We start from the raw sequence: 24,255 nt of genomic DNA, 5'->3' as shown, positions 1-24,255 counted from the left end.
TTGCAGTTCATTTTTGGGTTGAGGAGCATTATAGATTGTTGCTTTACCTCAGCAACCTCCCCAAGTACCCCTCTAGGACTATTTCTTTGGCCCATTCCCAACGGAATGTTTATTTTGGCAATGGGCCAGTGGCCTAAGACAGCTTTTAAGGAGGTTTTTGAAATCCAGCAATACGGATATAGGCACACACATACGTATCTTAAACAATGTATTCATTTTAATAGGGCTGTCTGGTCTGTTGTCTCAGGATTATTGAAGGTTTATATCCTAAAGTTTTCAGAACAGTGTATTAGATAAGCTTTGTAAATGTTTACTCAGAACTTTTTCTTTCTTATTATGCTGATTTTAAATGATGTTTAATTTCATTTCGGATACAAAACCCAAAGCTAGAAAAGTAATTCTCTTAAATAAATAAAAAGATTTATTCAGTTATTAAAAATTTTAGCTGTTAACTTAAAAAATAGAATAATTAATAGTCAATAAAGTTTTATTGAGAGCAGCTAACTATGCTCAGTACTGAGTTTATTAAAGAAATATACAATTCATGGCATGAAGAAATTTGTGATCTAATTGAGTAAATAGTAATATATGCTATCTATTCCTGTATATGTTATATACAGTACTATATATGTAGTATACCTGTATATTAATACATAGTACATAATATGTTATTACATATACACTGTTACATATTTTTTATACTTATAACTGTTTACTCAGCCAAATCATGAACTTCTTCATGCCATGGATTATATCTTGCTTCCTTAATTTAGTACTGAGTATAGTCAAGCATATATGTGTGTGTGTATAAAATGTATATCATAAATATATATATGTATAGTGTGTGTATCACTTGCAGTTTCTGAAGCATGATTTTTCATTATTTAATGAAGCAGACATTGAGATGAATATTGAATAGTGAGTAGGAATGGATCAGCCTAAAAGGAAACATTGTGAGCACAATGAAATGGATAGGCAATTCACAAGGGGGCAAAGGACTTGAACAGACTACTCCAAAGATGATCTACAAATAGCCAATATGAGCATGAATAGATGCTCAATCTCAATATAAATAATCATTGGGGAAATGCAAATCAGAACTACAACAAGATACCAACACACTCTCATTAGGAAGGTTATCCTTTTTTTTTTTTTTTTTTTTTTTTTTTTTTTAGTATGGTTATCAAAAAGTAGCAGAAAACGACAAGTGTTGGCAAGGATGTAGAGAAAATGGAGCCCTTCCACATTGTTGGTGGGAGTGTAAAATGGTACACTGAAAAACAATTTTTGATGGGTCATCAAAAAATTGAAAATAGAATTCATGTATGATCCAACAATCCCCCTTCTTGGTGTATACCCAATAAAATTGAAAGGAGGGTCTTGAAGAAATATTTGTACACCCTTATTCATAGCAGCATTATTCACAATAGCTAAAACAAGGAATTGAAGTTGTCCATTGATATATGAATAGATAAGCAAAATGTGTGTGTGTGTGTATATATATATCTATATATATATAATGGAATATTATTCATCCTTAAGGAAGGAAATTCTGATGTATGCTACAACATGGATGAACCTTGAGGACATTATGCTAAGTGAAATAAGCCAATCACAAAAGGATAAACACTAAGATTCCAATTTTATGAGGTACTTAGATAAATTGTAGAGACAGAAAGTAGAATGGTGGTTGCCAGAAGCCAAGGGGAGAAAATAGTCATTTTAATGGGTATAGAGTTTCAGTCTTGCAAGATGAAAAGAGTTTTATGGATGGATGATAATAATGCTTGCACAGTAATATGAATGTACTTACTACCACTGAACTGTACACTTGAAAATGGTTAAAATGACAAATTTTATGTTCTGTGTATTTTACCACAGTAAAAATTATCAAAAAGAGAAATGAAATAGGGTAGGAGGATGGATAGACATGCACTTCATTAATTCTGTAGTTATGTTTTTACAACTCATCTAAGTATTAACTTTTAAGTATTTTGCAATCAAGAATGTATGATACTATAGCATTGAGACATTTTGCTATATCCATTCCCCTTCCACCTGACTTACATTGTCTTATATTTCTTTTTTTAAAAATTTTATTTATTTACTCATGACAGAGAGAGAGAGAGAGAGAGAGAGAAAGGCAGGGAGAGACATAGGCAGAGAGAGAAGCAGGCTCCATGAGGGAGCCTGACGTGAGACTCGATCCCGGGACTCCAGGATCACACCCTGGGCCCAACGCAGGCGCTCTACTGCTGAGCCACCCAGGCGTTCCATGTCTTATATTTCTTTTTTTTTTTATAAGATTTTATTTATTCATGAGATACAGAGAGAGAGAGAGAGAGAGAGGCAGAGACACAGGCAGAGGGAGAAGCAGGCTCCATGCAGGGAGCCCGATGTGGGACCGATCCCGGGTCTCCAGGATCTTGCTCTGGGCTGAAGGCGGCGCTAAACTGCTGAGCCACCCAGGCTGCCCCCATGTCTTATATTTCTAAGGAATATTACTATTCCAAGTATTTAGTCAACACTAGAAATTTCTTGGCATTTTGAATGATGAATTTGTCCTAATGACATGAAAACCTCTCATTGTACATTTTCTTTATCCTGTCATTTTGAATTATAGAAATGATTTTTCATCTTATTTCAAATGTTATAGCATTTGTTTAAAAACCTACAGATGGATACTTGCCAGCAACTAATGTTGATTGTAGTCAGTATTTCAGTAAAATAATTGTCATTTGCTTATTTTTCTCATACCGGTTATCTGTGTCTCTTTTCTTTTCAGGCAGAAGAAATGCATGAGTAAATTATTAGAATACAGTGCTGATGTCAACATTTGTAATAATGAAGGCCTTACAGCAGTAAGTGCTAAGACTTTTATCTGAGAGTTTTAAAATACTTCTTAGAAAATAATATTGAAGGTGAAGTAATGCAAAGGGCAGTACAAGTGTTTCTGCTAGATACTTCTTTGTGCAGAAAGATTTGAGGCATAGTTCTCTGCTGTATTTATTAAGAGAAGTTATGGTTTCACTGTGTTTTTCCTTTCTCTTTTTTGTTTGTGACCTTTCATTTATTTTGAGGACTTATTCCTCTAGCTTTTGTCACTGACTTTCAGGGGATTTTTAAGGAGCATTTCTGCTGTGTTATGAGTTCATTAAAGGAGAGCTATTTTTTATTACATTCTTTAAAATTATTTTAATAGGTACATTTTAGGGAAATTGGATGGCTAGGCAGAAAGGAAAAAAAGTAATGAATGGAATGATCACTCACTGTATCCTCTGCACTCAGAGATAATCACTGTTAATATTTTGGTCTGTATCCTTCAGACTTGTATCTTACCTAACCTAGTATTTTTACCCATTTTGCTGTGTCACTTTTTGTTCAAAAATAAGTTAATATATTTTTGATCCATATAGATGTTATTTGGAGGTGGTGTGAGACCTTTCTGAAAAGATTGTTAAAATCCACATATTTAAAAAAATTTGTTTATTATTTTTTGTTTGGTTTGGTTTATTTTTATTTTAATTCTAGTATAGTTAATATACAGTGTTATTTCAGTTTCTGATGTACAATGTAGTGATCATCAGTTCTGTACATGAAATCTAAAAATTTTAATTATTGTCATTATTTAATGGAGCATTATTCATTTTAGAAGTAGAGATAAATTGTGATTATTGAGAAATTGTTTTGAAGTTGTAATGAATGTCAAATTTTATATATTAAGTTCTACCTTCCTGTTTGTGAGGTGATGTATGTATTGAGTGGATGATGAGAATCCTTTTCCAGTGTCTATCAGTATGTTGTATACTTCAAATATTCTACAATTTTGTCAGTTATAACTCAATAAAGCTGAAAAAATTTTTTAAGTTTTTAATTTTAACTCCAGTATAGTTAGCATACAGTGTTTCTTAGTTTCAAGTGTACTCCATAGTAATTCAGCAATTCTATACATTATTATTGCTCATCATGATAAGTGTACTCTTAATCCCCTTCATCTATTTCACCCATCACCCCCAGCTTCCTTCCCTTTGGTAACCATCAGTGTGTTCTCTGTAGTTGAGTCGGTTTCTTGATTTGAAAAAAAAATTTTTTTTTTTTTTTTACCTTTTTTGGTAGTATTTATAGATTCTGAATCATTTAATTTGTAGATAAAGAAGAGTATTATTTACATACCATGTCAGTTTTCAGGATTTTCTGTTAAAAACATTTTGAAGGTAGAGGGTGGTAGAGCATTAAAAAACAGCTTCCCTAAGATTTGCTTTATTCGGTGAGTGACTTTCTAAAGATAAAGAATAAGCTCAGTCATGATAATTATTTGGAATCCACAATTCCTGTGATAGTCTAGATTTTGTTATGTAATTAACAAGATAATGCCACTGACTCTAAAAAGAAAAACTATAGTCTTGATATCTACAAGATGCTTAGCTACTGCTGAGGATTATAAAACTATAGAACTTACATAGACCTGTCCTTAGGACACTCTTTAGTATAGGCAAGATAAGATGTTCAATATTAACATAATTTGTTTAATTACATACATTTTTATCTGCTAATTTCTCTTTCACTCCTGAATTTTAAGGGAAGTAGAGTAGAAAAGTTTTAAAAATCAAATTCTTACCATAAATATTCTTGCACATATTTAAAGAGTCAAGATATTCTACAACGCTTGTTAGAGAAAAATAGTCTCTATACTCTTTCTGCCTGGGACCAACCTTGCTGTTTTCTCCTATGGCCCTGACTGGTATAGTGTGTCTCCTGCTCTTGAAAACTGTTGTGTTCACAAAGCATGATTCCACCTGGTCCCAGACCACCATGATGAGATTAATTCAGCAGCTGAGCCCATTGACCCCATCAGCTGAAGGAAGGTGGGATGGTGAAAATGTGTTGCTGAAGAACTGAATAATTGCCACCAAACACGTGGGACAGTAAAGCCAATGGCTCCTGAGTTGGAAGAAACCTTGAGTGAGGAGCCGGGAGCCCCAGGATTTTTCTTACAAAAGGAGAGAACTGTTGACTGCATGCATTCTAGGCTGCTTACCCTCACAAAGGACTCCTCATATTTCTTCCTTCATTTGTTATTTCAACAGGAATTTCTTGAATACCTACTATGTGTTAGGCACTTTGTTGTTGTGGGATAGAGCCGTGAATATGACTGATTGGTCCTTGTCCCCAAAATTCTAAGGAAGACAGGAAAGTTTGTTTGTTTTGATTTTTATTTATTTATGATAGTCACACACACACAGAGAGAGAGAGGCAGAAACATAGGCAGAGGGAGAAGCAGGCTCCATGCCCTGGGAGCCCGACGTGGGATTCAATCCCAGGTCTCCAGGATCGCGCCCTGGGCCAAAGGCAGGCGCCAAACCACTGCGCCACCCAGGGATCCCAAAAGTTTGTTTGTTTTGTTCCTTCCAAGTTTTTATTTAAGTTCAAGTTAACATATAGTGTGGTATTGGTTTCAGGGGTAGAACTTAGTGATTCATTGCTTACATACAACATCCAGTGCTCATCACAAGTGCCCTCCTCAGGGGCGCTTGGGTGGCTCAGTTGGTTGAGCATCTGCCTTCAGCTCAGGTCATGATCCCATGGGATCCCTGAGCAGGGAGCCTGCTTCTTCCTCTCCTTTGCCTGCTGCACCCCCTACAAAAAAAGTTCCCTCCTTAAAGCCCGTCATCCATTTAGACAATCCTCCCAGGTAACCCTCTTGTTTGTTCTTTATAATTAAGAGTCTTTTATGATATGCCTCCCTCCATGTTTTTATCTTATTTTTCTTTAGAAGAAGACTGAAAAATTACCAGGCAGTGGTAATACTGTAATGAATATCAAGATAGGAGAAGGAGATGCTATGGAAGTCCTTGCAGGGCTCCCATCCTCACCTAGGGCATTGGAAGTGGTATCCCAGGGACATATCACATGAGTTGAGGCCAGAAAGACAAACAGAAGTTAGACTGGTGAAAGTGGTGGTAGTAGGCTTGGGAGAGGAGGTGAGGAAGAGAATTTTGGCTCTACAGAATAGATTTCGTGAAGGCTTGGAGATGAAAGAGAGTGTATTACATTAGAGTGGTGAGCTTAACTGGTGTTCAGGTACCCTTGGGATTCATGGAGACTTCCCAAAGATCTTTGGCATGAATAGTTATGGGGATCAGTTTCCAGATCTTTAGCTTCTATATGTGCTTTTTCCTCAGATGATATGCTCAAGAACATCCTGCAGTAGAGAGCCTGCCCTTTCCACCTTCACCTTCAGAATCACTGTCCTAGTACTTTTTAAATAAAGTATATTTTATGCTCATCCATCCTGAATATTATTAAGGCACATTGTCAAGGATGGCCTGGGATAGTGGCAAACAAAAGAACAAGCCAAAGGATTGGTGTCTGTAAAGGCTCTGTCATTCAGCACCATAAACCATAAAATCATGGCAGGATTTTGTAGACTTTGCCTTGCCTTGTACATATTGCTGTTAGGGGCGAGGTAATTAGACTTAAGTTGGTTTGTTCTGAACCCAGCAAAATTATAAAAAAAGTGAAGCAATAGGAGTGATGGGATATTTGATTATGCTACCTCTATCATCCACCCACTACTGTCAGAGAATTCATTGCCTCTAACAAAGGTTTACAAGAACAAAGCAAAAAAAAAAAAAAAATCAGTTAAACATACTAAAGGCGATGTTAATTTATTTTACCCAGTTGCAAAATCAGGGTGAGACATGTATCTTACCTATCTCAGGACAAGGGAGGAAATAGGCAGTGGCTGCTAATGGTACTGGGTTTCTTTCTGGGGAAATGAAAATGTCCTATAATTGATTGTGGAGATGATTGACAACTATGAATATACCAAAACCCACTAAGGTGTGTACTTTAAATAGATGGATTGTATGGGATGTGAATTGTATGACGTTATACCTCAAATAAATATACATCTATATTGTGACACTCCCCCCAGAAAAGGAAATACTGCTCCCCAGGCTCTATAAACTTCTAACTCTGTATTAGCTCTTCTCAACTATTTTAATGGATGTAAAAATTTATTTCTTCACATCTAAATAACATGCTACTATTATTTTTTGATTTTTCAGTTTTAGGCATCACCAGTTGACTTTATGGAAGATAAGGTTATTTGCTCTCTTTTTCAGCTCCATTTCCCCCTATCCCATCATGTACAATCACATTTCCCTCACACCTTTCTAATATAATTGTAATTTTAATTAGATCATGCTTCAGTATTTTAATTTTTTGTTTATATACATACTATTCATAGGCCAAATAGTTTGCTATAGTTATTTTTCTTTACATAGCATTTTTCATGTAGTTAATAATTGCATTCTAAAAAAAGTTGAGATTATTGTACATTCATTTATACCTATAAGAATACAGAGGAATGCCCTGTATATATTGCCCAATTTCCCTCAATGGTAACATTATACAGAATAATAGTATAATATCGTGACTAGGATATTTATATTATATAATTTGTCTTGTTCCAATTTCCCCAGTTTTATTTGTTTATTTCTATTTATTTATTTTTAAAGATTTTATTTATTGGAGAGAAGAGGGAGTGAGAGAGAGCACAAGCTAGGGAGAGACAGATGGAGAGGGAGAGACAGACTCCCTACTGAGCAGGAAGCCTGACGCTGGCCTCGATCCCAGGACCCTGAGATCATGACCTGAGCCAGAGGCGGACGCTTAATAGACTGAGCCACCCAGGCACCTCTGCTTGTTCATTTGTACCTGTTTTTTTTTTTTTTTTTTTTCATTTTTTAAATAAATTTATTTTTTATTGGTGCTCAATTTGCCAACATACAGAATTGTACCTGGTTTTATTTGTGTGCGTGTTTGTATGGTAAGTTCTGTACAGTACTATTACCTGTGTAGGTCCATGTCTCCACTACCACAGTCAATATTCTGAACATTTCCAACTCTGCAAAGATGTTTTTGTGTTGCTGCTCTTTTGTAACCACACCTTTCCTCCTCTTCACTCCATGCCTAACCATTGGCAGCCAACTAATCTATTCTCCATTTCTAAAATTATGTCTTTTTTAAGAATGTCCTATAAATAGAATGATATTGTATGGAACAATACAATAGGATTAGCTTTTGTATGTTCCTCATATTCCGTGGAAATTGACCTAGGTTGTTGCGTGTATCAGTAGTTTGTTCCTTTATATTGCTGACTGATATTCCTTGGTGTAGATGTGACTGTTAAACTGTTTACCTGTTGAAGGACCTTTGGGTCATTTCCTGTTTGGGGCTATCTTGAATAAAGCTGCTATAAATGTAAACATTAGTATAGGTTTTGGGCTGTTTCCATAGTTTGGCTGTTGTGATAATGCTGCTATAAACATTGAGATGCACATATCTCTTTGAATTAGTATTTTTGTGTTCTTTGAGTAATTTTGCTATCTGTGTATCTTTCTATGTGAAATGTTGGTTCATGTCATTTGCCCATTTTTTAATTGGATTACTTTTAACCTTTGACTGTGGGGATTCTTTATATACTGAAGATAGAAGTCCTTTGTAAGGTATGTGATGTGCAAATACTTTCTCTAGCTTGCCTTTTTAATTCTTAACAGGATCTTCTGTATAAAAGTTTCAATTTTGATGAAGGCCAATATACGAGTTTTTCTTTTGTGGATTATGCTTTTGGTATCAGATTTAAGAACTCTGCCTAACTCTAGATCTTAAAAATTTTTTTCAAATATTTTCTCAAAATTTTTATAATCTTACATTTCACATCTAAATCTATGATCTATTTTGAGCTAATATTTGTGTGAGCTAATATTTGTGTAAGATGTGATGCTTGAGGTTCATTTTTTTTTTCTCATCAAGTCCAACTACTTGAGCACTGTTTGTTAAAAAGACTACCCTTAAAAAAAAAAAAAAAAAAAGACTATCCTTTCTGTATGAAATTGGTTTCACATCTTTCTCAAAAATCTATTGGGAATATTTATATGGACCTTTTTATGGGTTCTTATTTCTGTTTCACTGGCTTTTGCCTATACCACACTGTCTTGATTAGTGTAGATATACTAAATAGTAAGCCTTAGTATGTGGTTGAGTAATTCCTCCCACTTTATTTTTCTATGTCAGGATTGTGCTAGCTATTCTGGTTTCTTTGTCAGAAATTTATAGATAGAATAATTTATGGAATAAACTTGACTATGACAAAAAAACCTTGCTGGATATTTACTGAAATTGTATTAAACCTATAAGATCAGTTTAAGGAGAATAGACTTCACTACTGTAAATACGGTATGTCTCCCCACTTAGGTCTTTGATTTCTTTTTATAAATGAAATTTTACATCTTATACTGTTCACCATAGAGATCTTGTGCATGTTTTATATGTATAGCTAAGTTTCATTTTCTTTGGAGCAATACTAAATCACACTGTTTTTAATTTCAATTTCTGCATGTTCACTGATAATATGTAGAAATGGGATTCCTTTCTTTGAGCATTGGTCATGTATTCTTATGACCTTCCTGGGCTTACTTTTTATTAGTTCTAGGAATTTTTTTTGTAGATTGCTTAGGGTTTTCTATGTAGACAGTCATGTCATCTTCAAGTAGAGATAATTTCGTCTTTTCCAGTTTCTATGTTAACTGCAGCTTAAAAATTAAAAAAAAACTTTTCTAAGTACTTCTTTACTAAGCTCTCTCTGAGCTTTGTATATATCCTCATGATAAAGATTCACTGTCTTTCATCTTCTTGATTAATTTTGAAGGACTCTTTTAATGGAGACTTCTGTCCTCTCTAAGATGGATTGGGTGATTTGTAGGCTCCTTCACAGTTGTTTGGAATGTCTCTTCACCATCATCCTAGAGATTTCTTTTGCCTTTCTCTTGTTTTGGGTTCTTTTTTATGTGGATTCTGTGTCTGTCTTTGTAGATAACTATTCTGTCACTTTGCTGGAGCACATTTCCAATAGTTAACTGAGAAAAAGTTAATGGGAGGAAAATTTGTTGATACTTTGTATTGATCCTTGTGTTGATACTTGCATTACTTGAGTTTTGAGTCTGATTATGTAATCATTCATTTGGATATTGGACCTGTTGGGCTAACCTTTTAATTTTTTCACCTTTTCTCTTGCTTCTCCATTTCTTTGTCTTTTTTGTGCTTCCTGGAAGGCTTCCTCAATATTCTTCTAGATCTTCTTTTGAGTTTGCATGTCTCTATCACAGTATTAATTTCCAGGAGTTTGTTTTTCATTGTCTTTTTAAAAAATAATATCCTGTTCTTGTTTGAAGGATGCAGTCTGTATGTTTTCTCTCTGAGAGTATTCAATATATAGCTTTTTCTTTTGAAACTTCTTTTCTTGAATATTCATGGTTCCTTTTCTTCTCTGCTATTTGCTTTTTGTTGTTGCTGCTGTTTGGTCTTTCAGACTAGATGCATTTGTCAAATGTTTGGTAATTAGGAAAAGCTATTTGAAAGCTCTGTTTGAATGAATAAGATTATTCATCATGGGCTTCAGTGTAGGGTGATCTGCTTGGGCAATTGCCTTTAGGATCCTTCCTGATACCGGTTTCTTTAGGCATTTATTCTCAAGCTGGTTGGATTCCTCAGAGAAAGCCCTGACAATTGCCAGGAGGGTGTTAGCATCCTGGATGCTAGGTAGAGGAGAACGGTTTGGGATTTCAGTATCATATATAAACTTGCACTTCATCTCCCTTTTGAATTTTTTTAAAAAATATTTTATTTATTTATTTGACAGAGTGAGTGAGCACAAGCAGGCAAAGTAGCAAGCAGAGGGAAAAGGAGAAGCAGGCTCCTTGTTGAGCAGGGAGCCCAGTGTGGGGCTTGATCCCAGGACCCTGGGATCATGACCTGAGCTAAAAGCAGACGCTTGACCGACTGAGCTACCCAGATGCCCCTCATTTCCCTTTTCAATGTGATATTCTTGCTTCATTGTGCCTGGTGTCACTTATCTAAAGATTGTTTTCAAGCCTCCTGTAGTCTCTCAGATTGGGAAGGGGCAGTCATTGGCCTGGAAGAGTTGAGGAGGGTTGGGGATTTAAGGGTCTAAATCCACTAGTTCATCTCTACTTCAAGAGATGCAAGGTGCACTGATTCTTGAGCGTTTTGGGATTTCAGAGATCTGAATCACCTTACTAGTTTAGGATTCAATCTCTGAATCACCTTACTAGTTTAGGATTCAGCTTTCTGTTCTGACAATTCAGACAAAAGCTTTTATCTTGTAAAACTTGTTGCTATTATAGTCTCTTTTTTTCTTTATTGTAATGGGTCTGTTCTTTTAAGAAAAAGTATATTCTTCATTGTCATTTCAGTGGTGTTTGGGGGAAGAATCAGAAGTTGATGCATGTGTTTAAGCTGCCATCCTAAAACAAGTTTCATGATGTATTTTTTAATGGAAAAAAAGTCAATTGAAGAATGCATGGATAGCATAGTCCAAAGTTTTAACATTGATTATCTTTGAGTGGTAGAGTTAAGATGTTTTATTCTCCTTTTATATTATTACTTATGTATGATACATGAGTTACTTGGAAAATACAGGAAATAAAGAATATGTCTATTGTATTAATTACCTTTTATTTACTCATGTTTGTTTCTGGGGAAGGAAATGTATCCAGTACCTTTCCTTTAGAGACAAACTATGCATAGAGTCCAGGATCATCTAGGAAGTGGAGTATTTGGTGGTCCTAAGTCTAGGATATTTAACTGTAATGATCCATGAAATGCTTGATTTTGAAGTACACGGTGGTATAACCTATATCTTGATGCATATTTTTCCCCATTAAAAAAAAAAAAGGAAAAATACAGGAAATATATGGGCTTTTATTTTAATCTTTAGTATGTGTACTATGCTCACATTTGAGAAATAATAGCATTATTTATCTGCTGTCTTTATGAAACACTCCTTGCACAAATGTTAAGTAACTAAATGGCTGTACAGATACACTGGCTCGCTGTGAATGGGCGGACAGAACTACTCCATGACCTTGTGCAGCACGTCAGTGACGTCGACGTTGAGGATGCGATGGGGCAGACAGCACTGCATGTCGCCTGCCAGAATGGTCACAAGACGGTAAATTCAGCCATGAGGACTTTAAGTTGCATGTATTTATTTTGCAAACTTTGAATTCATGAAAAATTTTCCACTGTGCATAATTGGCAGCATGAAGCATTGTAGCAAAATCTCAGAATGTTTTCTGCATCATATGGGTTCATGATTACTATATATTCTTTGTGGATAAAAGGAATAGAAAACAGTGCTTTTAAATCTGTTTAAAATATTTGGATTTTAAATTTATTTCTCTTCCATAGATTTTGATAGCTGAATATACTAAAATTTAAATGTTGTTCACATGTAATAATGATCTTATTCTCAGTCTTATCACATAACTTTTTAATATTTTACTTTTTACCAGTAAGCCTCAGTTATTGGGATTGGATAGTAAGAAAGTGAGCACTGACATTGCTTAAATATTTCAACTTGGATTATCATATTTTTCTCTTGTTTTGGAACATGATGCAAGATTAGAATGGTGGTGGTTTTCTTTCTTAGATTTCTAAAGTCTTACATTTGTTTTATGTCAGTACTTCCTTGTTACTCTCATGTAAAAACGTTCAACTTTAAAAAATTGCTAACACTTTTCTCTTTCACTAGGAGACGGCTGTTTTATATAAAAATTGTTAGTTTAGGGCAGCCCGGGTGACTCAGCGGTTTAGCGCTGCCCTTGGCCCAGGGCCTGATCCTGGAGACCCGGGATCGAGCCCCACGTCGGGCTCCCTGCATGGAGCCTGCTTCTCCCTCTGCCTCTGTCTCTGCCTCTGTCTCTCTCTGTGTCTCTCATGAATAAATAAATGAAATCTTTAAAAATATTGTTAGCTTAAAATTGAAAATCTGCTTTGTTATAATTTCCTATCCTGGTTACTTTTGAGTTTTTTTTTTCACACTTAACATTATTGATAATAATTTACTTATTTACTTGTTTACCATAACAATAACAACAAAACCCAGCCGAAAGCAAAAAAAATATCAGTAACTGCAAGATATAGAAATTTGTGTGTTTAATATGTATTGTTTTGTACATTCTCTGAGTCTTTGTGTTGGGAAAATTCCTACTGGAATCTAGATTTTCACCTCTGCAAACACTTTTTCCCTAATCTGGGTTCAGAATGTAGGATCCTATATGTTTAGATGCTTTATGTAAGACTTACAATTCACAGAATATTGTACTACTTTAAGATAGTGAGGCCAGGAGTACCATTGTCTTATGTTTAATGAATTGGATAAGAGGAGGGATATAGCATTTTTTTCCCCCAGAGTTTCTTCTGAACACCAGTTATTCATTTATTATTATTTTTTGTCTTTCATCATCTGAAAACTAACCCAGTGTTTTCAAGAATTATTTTCCTTCTCATTAGTTTTACTTTCTGAGAGTCAACATTATTAACTTAAAAATATTCTGTGTGAAGAAAAATTATCTGAAATGTCCTAATCTTGAATGACCCAGGTTTTTTTTTTTTTTTTTTTTTTAAGATTTTATTCATTTATTCATGAGAGACACACAGAGAGAGGCAGAGACACAGGCAGAGGGAGAAGCAGGCTCCATGCAGGAAGCCCGATGTGGGACTCAATCCCGGGATTCCAGGATCAGGCCCTGAGCCAAAGGCAGACGCTTAACCACTGAGCCATCCAGGCTGCCCAAAATGGCCCAGATTTTTTTTTCTTAAAGATTTTATTTTTTATTTATGAGAGACAGAGACACAGGCAGAGGGAGAAGCTGGCTCCATGCAGGGAACCCGACATGGGACTCGATCCCGGGTGTCCAGGATCACGCCCCTGGCTGAAGGCGGTGCTGAACCGCTGAGCCACCCAAGGCTGCCCAGTGGCCCAGGTTTTTAAACAACTGTTGCATATTAGAGAATGAGTCCTGCTGGTAGTTGTTATAGGACAGAAAAACACCCACTTTAATATAAACACTGTGCCATAACAGGAGTGGAGTGTCATTTACTAAGATTATAAATGCTACCTGTTGCCCAAGAATTTTCTACAAAAAACTAGGATTTAGATTAGAAGTGTTCTATAAAAGCTCATTTTAGCTGCCTTGAGCCAGTGAAGAAACAAGAGTTGCTGAGAAAACCTTATTTCAAAACATGTGCATTACAGGCTGCATTAAAAATTTAGAATTATCCTCTGAAGTTATTGAAGAATAGTTAGTATAAGTATAATATACTCCATATGGTTTACAACCTAAAGCAGGTGTGGTGAAGTAAGGGAGGATTCCTTATAGTCAGATGCCTTTGAAGAATTGTATTTTCTGAAGATTTATAAGGGGGCTTGACTTCACTGCAATGATGAGTTTCACAGAGTGAGATTTTGCAGATATAGCATTGGAGGAAGGGTACAAAAAGCCATGTTGACTTGCGGTTGATTGTATTAGTGAGTGAGATTTCATTGTCTTTTAGTTGGTCAGTTATAGTTATCTGTGAGGATCATGAACAGATAAAGAGTATGTTTAGCACTGGCTGTTTTGTGAATTATTATATGCATCTTTAATTCTTCCTTCATTAAGGCAAAAAGAAATATTGAAAAGTTAGTCTATCTTTGTTGGTAGTTGAGCTAATATTACCAGTGTCTTATAATTACTTGTCTCTTTCTGGGACATGGTAAGATCTCAGCGGTTGAGCATATGATAGAATACATTTTTACAGGGTAGGGATTATTGATTTGTTTTTTTTTTTTGTTTTTTTTTTTTTGTTTTTTTGTTTTTTTAGCTCTTTGTATAGCTCTCTGTAGATTGAACACTGAATCTAAAATGCTTTGTCAGGTATCCTGGTGACTTATTTTAGCAGCAAGTAAATATGGCTTTTTCATGGTCTCTAAGTAGCCAATTCATGTATAAATTCATTAAAAGGACCTCAAAACTTAGGGATCCCTGGGTGGCGCAGCGGTTTAGTGCCTGCCTTTGGACCAGGGCGCGATCCTGGAGACCCAGGATCGAATCCCACGTCAGGCTCCCAGCATGGAGCCTGCTTCTCCCTCTGCCTGTGTCTCTGCCTCTCTCTCTCTCTGTGTGACTATCATAAATTAAAGAAAAAAAAGTAAAGCTTTAGGGATCCCTGGGTGGCGCAGCGTTTTGGCGCCTGCCTTTGGCCCAGGGCGCGATCCTGAAGGCCCGGGATCGAATCCCACGTCGGGCTCCCGGTGCATGGAGCCTGCTTCTCCCTCTGCCTGTGTCTCTGCCTCTCTCTCTCTCTCTCTCTCTGTGACTATCATGAATAAATAAATAAAATCTTTAAAAAAAAAAAAAAAAAAAAAGGACCTCAAAACTTAGTTCCATGTAGGCATACAGCAGTGCTCACAGGTTTCAAGATGTATTTTTTTTTAAAAGATTTTATTTATTTATTCATGAGAGATACAGAGAGAGAGAGAGGCAGACGCAGGCAGAGGGAGAAGCAGGCTCCATGCAGGGAGCCCAATGTGGTACTTGATCCTGGACCCCAGGATCACAACCTGAGCCAAAGGCAGATGCTCAACCATGGAGCCACCCAGGTGCCCCAGCCCCTTAGTATTTTAATTTTTTAATAACTTTCCCAAGGTCAGCTGTTATTTGCTGTACAATAGCAAAATTACGGTTTGTCTTGGGATATTGATTTTAAAAATCACTTCAGAATTTGGTTATTCAGCTAGCCTGCTATATAGTCTTTTGCAAATTTTTCTTCCCCTGCCCTTACCTACCTCCTAAGGTATATTCTGTTTACTGTTTATGTAATTTATGTTAAGTGTTGTGAACACCTTGGAAGATACTTAAGAGCAATAACAATGAATAAATAAAATCTTTAGAAATAAAGAACAGTAATAGTATTGGTACTCTTTCTTTCTTTCTCTACTACCATTATTAATGTGTATGATGTGATTTTGCAAGGAAAGTACAGAAAGCACTCTCTGGACCCTTAATTCCTTCAGTCTTATATAGTGACCTAGAACCAGTATCTTGTTTGAATCTTAATCTCATTTTTAGAAAGTATAGTAAAACCTACATAGATATAACGACTTCAGTTTTTCTGACCATAGGCTGAACTTACTTTTTGATGACTTTTTTCTTTGCTATTAGTTCTTTAAGATTTAGTAATGTGTAAAATTGCCACAAATGATTGATCACTGTTTTCCTGGAATAACTTGGGTTTAGAAACCCTAGCAAATTGTCAAATGGTTTAGTCACAATTTATTAGAATAAATTGGAATACACAGAGGGATTAGTTTATGGACTAATTTCACTTCATTAAAGAAGAGATTTTATTTTTATCAGAATAAACTTTATGTTGCTAAATTTATAGAGCTAAATATGAAACTTCATAGATAATATAAAATGATCGTTGGACCCTGCTTAGAGTAGATTTAAGCTCCTGAATCTTAAAAGCATTACTTGATGCTGGTATTATAAACTGTCTTTGGTGGAACTGACTGCATGTTTTACTGAAATTGTAGGCTTGGTAAGGAACAGTGCTTACCTACGTTCAGTCAGCTCTCTTGATATCTTTTAGCCAGCTTTCAAGCTTTTCATCTGGAGAATTACAGGACAGCCATCCAAACTTAATTGAATGCTTTTGCAAAATCATTCGTTGGATTCAGCCTTGAGGCTCAAAGGTAGATAGACTAACATTTTGGATTGTATTTTTAGATTCAGAATAATTTTATTTATTCTAATGTTAGAATTCTCCTTTAATAACATCTGGAAAATGTGAGCAAATAAATAATAGAAAGTTTGTTACTGTGATTTTCAAACACAAGTGGGTAATAATGATTTTTATTAGATGTAACATAAGACTTCAAAGCTTTGGTAAGCTTAGAGAAACATATAAAACAGTCATTGATTAGTGAGTTGGCCATTTTCCTTAGTGCATAAGTAATTTGTGCACTGCTGTGAAGTCCTGTCATCAGAATTATTTTTAATAAAAGATAAATAGGCTTTTTTGTTTTGTCTTGTAGCAAGTAATAATACCACAATTTGTATTTTTACTTGTAATTTTAATATTGGATATCTATTCCTTTTTACTTTGGTCAGTGTTGTTTTTATAGTTGATATTGATAAAGTTGAGCTGCCTTGGATTTCTTGCTTTGTAATTTTCAGTGTTTTGGGCACAGGTGGTCTTGGTTAGTCACTGCCTTCAATTTAATGACTTTTGAGATTGACTCAAACATTAGCTTGGCACATTTAGTTTTCCACTCAGAATATTGTTTTACCACTTGAAAAGTCATGAAGTTTGTTGAGAATGTGTTGTTTCTTAAGGATTTCTTGAAGCAATTTGAAAATCCCCTTTGAATGCTTTTCTTTCAAGGTTACTTCCTAGTAGTTTCTTACACTGTAAGGAGGAAGGACCCCCCTCCCCCATGTAGATAATCTAGGAAAAGGATAGTTTTGTTTGTTTGTTTGTTTTTTTGTTGTGTTTTTGCTGGTGGGAAATATTGGACAGGGAATTTGAAGTTTTGAATTACCTTGAAAGCATATTTTTGGTTATCTAAACTAGGCAAATGATTTCATTCTTAAAATTATTATATTGGAAAATGTAGATAATCAACTGTCATTTACAAATATTTATGTTGGCATACTTTTATATGTCTGCTTTCATACTGTAAGCTTCTGACCCTAATTTTTTCAGGTAAATGAGAAGTCATAAAGTTTTTAAAACAGAAGAATAATCACCATTGTAAATCGCAGGTTTTTTTGGATTTCATGGTTTATAGTCTGTAAAACCGACAATGCAATTTTTACAGAAGTATTTGTAGGTAAGGGTGTAGGTGTGAGGAATTTGCTACAACACATTGAATGCAAATCTATCATAGAGAATCTTATTAATTTTTCTGGATGTGACTAGTCACTGTCTCACATACTACCTGTTTTTGTTTTGTCTCTTGGTCTTCCTTTTCCACTAGAATGTAAGCTTCATGAGGATAGGGATTCTTCTTCATTGCTATCTAACTCTGGCATCTAGAGTAGTCCCTAGCATGTAATGGATATTGGGATTCTTTTTGAAAGATAGAATGGGCAAAAAAATGCAGTACCATTTCAGCCAGTTTTTCTCGGCCATTTTCTTTCCATTTCTGAATGTTTGTCACTTTTAAATTTTGTACTTTTAAATGTTGTATATATTGATAGTACTATTTTTTTTTAAAGATTTTATTTATTGAGAGAGTGCATGTGTGCACACAAGAAGGGGTGGGGAGGCAGAGGGAGAGAGAAACACATGTCCCGCTGAGTGCGGAGCCTGATGTCGGGACCCTATCCCAGGACCCGAGATAATGGCCTGAATGAAGTCAGACGCTTAACCAACTGAGCCACCCAGGTGCCATGATAAGTGCTATTTCTTATAATAATCAGACACTTATAATGTGTCTGATTTGTTCCTATGGGTGAAAAATCTCTGCTTTTGAAACTCTTTAGGGATTTTAGTAGTTAAATCCAGAATTAATTTCTTCAATTATGTTTTTCCTTAGGCTTCTGTATAATTTAAAGTCCTCAAGGAGTATAGTTTCTTCAAGAGCACACATGTATTTAATAAATGCTCAGTTTCTTCCACCTGAGTTTTACTAGTTTCAAAGTTATTTTACCCTTTGTATACATATAAGTGGTTCTACATAGACTGGAATTTTTTTTTTTAATTGTGATTTGGATTATCTGTGACTTTCTTTCTTCTTTTGTTATGCCATTTAACTAATTCTGCATTATTCTTTTTCCTCCTGTTTCCGAGCTTTTACAAAAAGAAGTCTGTACGCAAATCCTTTTTTTTTTTTTTTAATCCTAAAGATTGATGACTTTTCATTCATTTCGGTGCTACAAGGCAGTTTCTTTCCTTACATTCACATCCCTTTATATATTATTTATCCTTACTCTGAAGGAACTAGCTTTTTCTTCTTGTTTGTCTTCAGGCAACATTTTATCCACAAGTGGAATTTTTGAAAGTTTAAAAAAATGTTTCTTTTAATAGATACATAATTCAGTGATGTTAATTTTGTTAGAAAAGCAGAAAGATTTACAAATGGAAAAGAAAATGCTAGAATGAGCTACTTTACTTTCTAATCTTTTCTCAAGAACAGAAATAATTTTTCATATCTTTGTCAGGTATTTCCCATAAGTGAGGCTATGCTAGGAACATAGGATGGTGCATGTAGTGAGACATGTTTTCTTGCTAAGATGTGTTCAGAGTTTGTCTCCCACTTTGTTGAAGAGAACAGTAGAAGGATATGTTAGGGTAATGGCCTAATTGTTTTTGTATTCTAAGTTCTACAGTATAAAAAAAGATACGGAAATACTGTAAAAAGTGTATGATTTAAAATGACACTATTTTTTTTTTTTTTTAAATGACACTATTTTAAAGCTAAACACAAATAGCTGTCTAGGCACTTAAGTTTGACTCTCAAGTAGTTATTTAGTGGGGAATTAGTAGATTATAATTAATGTAGTTTATGAAGTTCTGCCAATTAGCGTTACTTCTACTTAGTAATCCAAATTCAGAAAAATTAGAATTCCTACTTTTTGGTAGGTATCATAGTGGTTATGAACATGGATTTGAGTTTAATCCGATTTCTCTATTAATTTGTGTGTTGGGATGCACATTACTTCTTTGAGACTCAGTTTCCTACTTTAAAAGTAGAATATCAGTTTCCTTACAGGATGTATTAAATTTATTAGCACAGTGTCCAGGTACATGTTAAAGTTACATTATTATATCATTATGTATTTTAAACAACTTTATAACTTTTGTGAATTAATAGTATGTTTTATTAATAATTTATTTCTTCTTCTGGGACGCCTGGCTGGCCCAGTTGGAGCATGCAACTCTTGATCTAGCAGTTGTGAGTTCAAGTTCCACGTTGAATATAGAGATTAAAGTATTTAAATATCATAATAATAATTTATTTCTGCTTCTATCTGGATTGCTTGGTTTTAATTGTATATTAGTATATATTTTCAGTATATATATTGCTTTCACCTCTCCTGAGCCTTTTCGATATGGCTTTTTGTCTAATTTCTATAACAGCTAAGAAACATTATTGGTGCTGTCCATCTCATTCTTGTTTTGGGCCATGCAGACACAGCTTCTAGGTCAAAACTCAGAAAGGAAAAAGCCATGATCAAAAGGCTCAAATAGGCCTTGTTTTATAAAAATATGACTTAATTAAGCTTATTTTTCTTATTTTTCTTAAAAGATTTTATTTATTTATTTATGATAGAGGCAGAGGGAGAGGTAGGCTCCCTTTGGGGAGCCCGATGCAGGACTCGATTCTGGTACACCAGCATCACTCCCTGAGCCACCCAGGTGCCCCTTATTTTTCTTATATTTAAATGCTATGCTTGACCACTTGTCCGCAGTTTAAAGGAGTTCTATAGAGGATAATAAAATTTTATGTAACAGTGTTTCTATTCCTCTTGGAATAGAAGTAAATTCAATTAGCAATACATGAATACTCTATCTTAAAATAATTCTATTCTTACCAATCAGAATCTTTGCAATAAAAATGATAGTCCCTTAAGCTACCCTTTCTGTCCAGTCGTGATCACCAGGCAACAATTTTGAGCTCTTTAAGTGTTTCTTCTGGTATCTATTTCCAAATAATATACTTCTATTGCTCTTTCTCAACTTTCAGATGTCACTGAATCATTTCTTGTCCTGGTGAGTGAGGATATAATCCATTTAAATCTTCTTCCCATGCCTTCTCCCCTATTTCTAAGATTAAATTGTCAATTTTGACGGAGAAGATTAGGTGTATATATAGTTAGGTAACTATTATTTATTCTTGACTCAAGTAATGAATTATTTTTTTATTTTTTAAAGATTTTATATATTCATGAGGGACCGAGAGAGAGAGAGAGAGAGAGAGAGAGACATAGGCAGATGGAGAAGCAGACTCCCTGTGGGGAGCCTGATGAGGGACTCGATCCCAGGATCCCAGGATCAAGACCTGAGCTGAAGGCAGATAGTAAACCACTGAGTCACCCAGGTGCCTCAAGTAATGAATTATAACAACATTTTCTATCTAGGATGACTATTTTTCTTAAAGTCAATAATTGGCTTTGTTCAATTTATTTTTTATGAATCAGTAGTTCTTCCTATATGTGCCAACAAAATATCTCAGTACTATTTTCTACAAAGACAAATTCATTAGATGATGAATGAATTTCCATTTTTTAAACTTAGAAATTTCTTAGTTTCTCCTATGTTCAATCCCTAATAATCTAGTTTTCATATTTTGATATATTCCTTTACTTAGTAGCTTCTTGAGAAAAGGTGCATTGGATGTACTTTTTTTTCAACATCTTATGTAGTTAAGCGTATTTTTTATTTAAAACCATTTATTCTAATGATAGTGTGGTTGGCTATAGAATTCTACATTGGAAGTCATTTACCTTATCATTTTAAAGGCAATTAGTGTTTTAAATTTCAATGTTGCTGTTGAGAAGTTTAGTGCTAATCTGATTTCTGTTTATTTCTGTAATCTTATATCCTCCGTATTATGAAATTTTACTTTGATGTGCTTTGTTGGCCTTTAATTTATTACACCAGACAGTTGGTGAATCTTTTCAGTTTGGCACTGCATGTCTTTCAGTTATGGAAATTTTTGGACATTATTTCTTGATTACTTCCCTTTGGTCTCCCATCTCCTTCATTCTCTTTATTCCTTATTTCTACAGTGTCTCCCTGAATTGATCTACTAATTTCCCATTCTTCCTGTTTTGTCTTTTTTTACTTTATTTCTTGTGGAGTTTTTCCAATATTGTCTTTCTAAACTATTGAATTTGCAGAGTGCCTGGGTGGCTCAGAGAGGGGTATGCTATTTTTGGCCTCGGGGTTGTGAGTTTGAGCCCCATGTTGGGCGTGGAGAATACTTAAGCAAATCAAAATAAACTTTAAAAAAATGTTTAAGTTCCTATTGAATTTTTACTTCTATCATATTTTTAATTTCTTATTCTCTGAATATTTTTCTCCCAGCATCTTGTTCTTGTCCTATGGATATAATATCTTTTCTGTTTGAGGTAATATCTTTTCTAAATTTTGTGGCTTTTTCTTTGGTTCTCTTTATTATCTTTATCTTCCTGACTTCCTTTTTCTTTTGTTTTGATTTTTGTTTTTCAGGATAGAGACCTGCTTTTAGTTAATCAAGTTAGTTGTCTCTTAAATGTTGTCTGCCCATTCGTGTAGAGTGGTGAGGCACTAAAATATTGGTAGGAAGCATTGTGTACATGGGTTGGGTTTATTGGCTGGCCCCACAGTGTGCTATGGTTTCTCAATCTTGCCTGAGATATTTTGGGCCTGAAAATTCTTTGTTATGGGGGCCATCTGTAGATTGTAGGATGTTTAGACCTATCCCTGACCTCTCCCCACTAGCTGCCAATTGTACTCTTCCTTCCCCAATCATGAAAAAATAATCTCCCAGCATTATCAAATGTCCCCTTGGAGACGATTGGGCTATTTCATGGCCACTCTGTAATGCTGGTATTTGTAGGACTCTTTTCTCTTGCCAGTCTCCAGAGAGGAAACTTGGAATCTCCACCTTTTGAGGTTTTAAGCCTGGCTACTGGATTTCTGGGAGCCTAGTGGAATGTAGGGGCTAAAGATTTTCACTTAACTTTGTTCATCATGGCTCCTTATCTCTGCTTTACTTCTATATCTTGTCTGCCAGTCTAGAGCCTCCCTGTTCAGTTTGTCCAGAGAATAAACCTTCCTATTTTGAGACAGTGTAGGGAGAGATAGTGGCTAAACTCTCTGCCATGGGGAAGAAGGGTTCTAGGGTAAGGTCCAGCTCTTTCTTTTACAGGCTTTCAACTACTATTTCTGTTTAGAGCTCTTTGTAACTATCTTTGTCTTCTAAGTTACCTGGTACTTCCAATTCCTGTATTTTGTATGTATGTTCTAAAGGGAGAATTTGATGGTTTGTTGGAATCCACGTTTGCAGGCATGTAGACTTCAGCTGCCTTTGATCTAATAGTCGGCTTCTATCCCTCCACTTGTTTGCCACTTTCCCAAAACTGATCGATTTGTCCAGTATACTGTTCTGTTCTTTCCTGTTCTTTCTTGTGAGTTTATAGTCTTATTATTTTACTGACCTTGTACTAGGTATTACAGCAGCAATAATGAACATGTGTTCAGTCCAGAAGTAATATTAAATGGTGTAATTCCAAAAACTTTTAGGTTTTTACATGTTTTCTTCCTTTTTTGTAGGAGAAATTCAAATGAAGACTAAAGGAATAAAGCCAGGAGAGATGTTTTTTTTTTTTTTTTTTTTTTTTTTTTGAGGTTTTAGGCAAGCCTCATTCTATCTCTAATTATGGGATATATGTTTTTAAGGTTTTATAATTTGCTTTTCCTTAGTATATGATTCGAATGATTGCAGAAGTAGAGCTTAGGAGACAGTATGTATGAATGAGACTATCAGAGAAACTGAAATCAGTATTGATTACTGTTAGTAGTAAGAGGACTTTATAGCTTTTTAACATTTTGAACTTTAATAATTATGTTTGAGTTTAAGAAAATGATAGTTCTGGTACCTGTTTTTTATTTTTAGAGGCAAAAGAATTCTGGTTTTTAAATCCAAATATCTAGAGTAGTTCTGTCAACTTTACTAGCCATTTGTGGCTATTTAAACTTAATTATTATAAAATATATTAAAAATTCAGTTCCTCAGTTGTTCAAGCCTGTTTTCAAGTCCTTGGTAGCTACATGTGTCAGTGATTTTTTTAGAACCTTCCCAGATTCTAACAGGTTATATGTCATTGATAATTACACATGTATTATTTAGTACCTGAGAGTCTCAAGAGAGCTAACCAAAAAGTTGAAGTAGTTCAGCTATCATAATTGTCATGTTCCTACTTGTTCTACTTTAAAATTTCAAGTTGTGGTAAGACCATTCCTTCTATCTGTTTAAATCGTGGTAATTGTGTCTTTGTTTTACTTCTCTGGCTTTATTTTTTAATTATTTCTTTTCCCTCCAGACAGTGCAGTGCTTGCTAGACAGTGGTGCTGATATTAACAGGCCAAATGTATCTGGAGCCACTCCATTGTACTTTGCTTGCAGGTATGATATTTTCTATTTTTAGATGCTCTCATTAAAGAATGTGTGTATTTATTACATTGCCAAACACAAACATTTCTGTATATTTTCTAAAGTTCTCTTGTTTTCCCACAAATACTGTACTCAACTGCACAAGGAAAAATATTTTCTATTATATTGCCAGTGTTTTTATATGTTAATAGGTGGGAGCTTTTGATTTACTTGATTATTTAAATTTTAGACTAATT

The 24,255-nt window shown here is 34.9% G+C and overlaps 1 protein-coding gene across 6 annotated transcripts in view; it reads left to right on the top strand.

The window, feature by feature from the left end:
* HACE1 (HECT domain and ankyrin repeat containing E3 ubiquitin protein ligase 1) overlaps positions 1-24,255 on the top strand; it is a 106,596-nt gene that overhangs the window by 13,301 nt on the left and 69,040 nt on the right. For 4 of the 6 annotated variants that reach the window (XM_025444456.3, XM_025444457.3, XM_025444458.3 and 1 more), the window contains 3 exons: positions 2,786-2,861; positions 11,906-12,037; positions 23,949-24,031. In XM_025444456.3, the coding sequence (XP_025300241.1) occupies positions 2,786-2,861; positions 11,906-12,037; positions 23,949-24,031 (291 nt within the window). Of the gene's footprint in view, positions 1-2,785; positions 2,862-11,905; positions 12,038-23,948; positions 24,032-24,255 lie in introns of those variants that run through there. The other 2 variants (XM_025444459.3, XM_025444460.3) reach the window with 2 other exon arrangements.

This window comes from Canis lupus, chromosome 12, assembly GCF_003254725.2.
Source record: "Canis lupus dingo isolate Sandy chromosome 12, ASM325472v2, whole genome shotgun sequence".
In the NCBI taxonomy this organism is placed as follows: domain Eukaryota; kingdom Metazoa; phylum Chordata; class Mammalia; order Carnivora; family Canidae; genus Canis; species Canis lupus.
The sequence above is the reverse complement of the archived record's forward strand: the minus strand, read 5'-3'. Positions and strand labels throughout refer to the sequence as shown.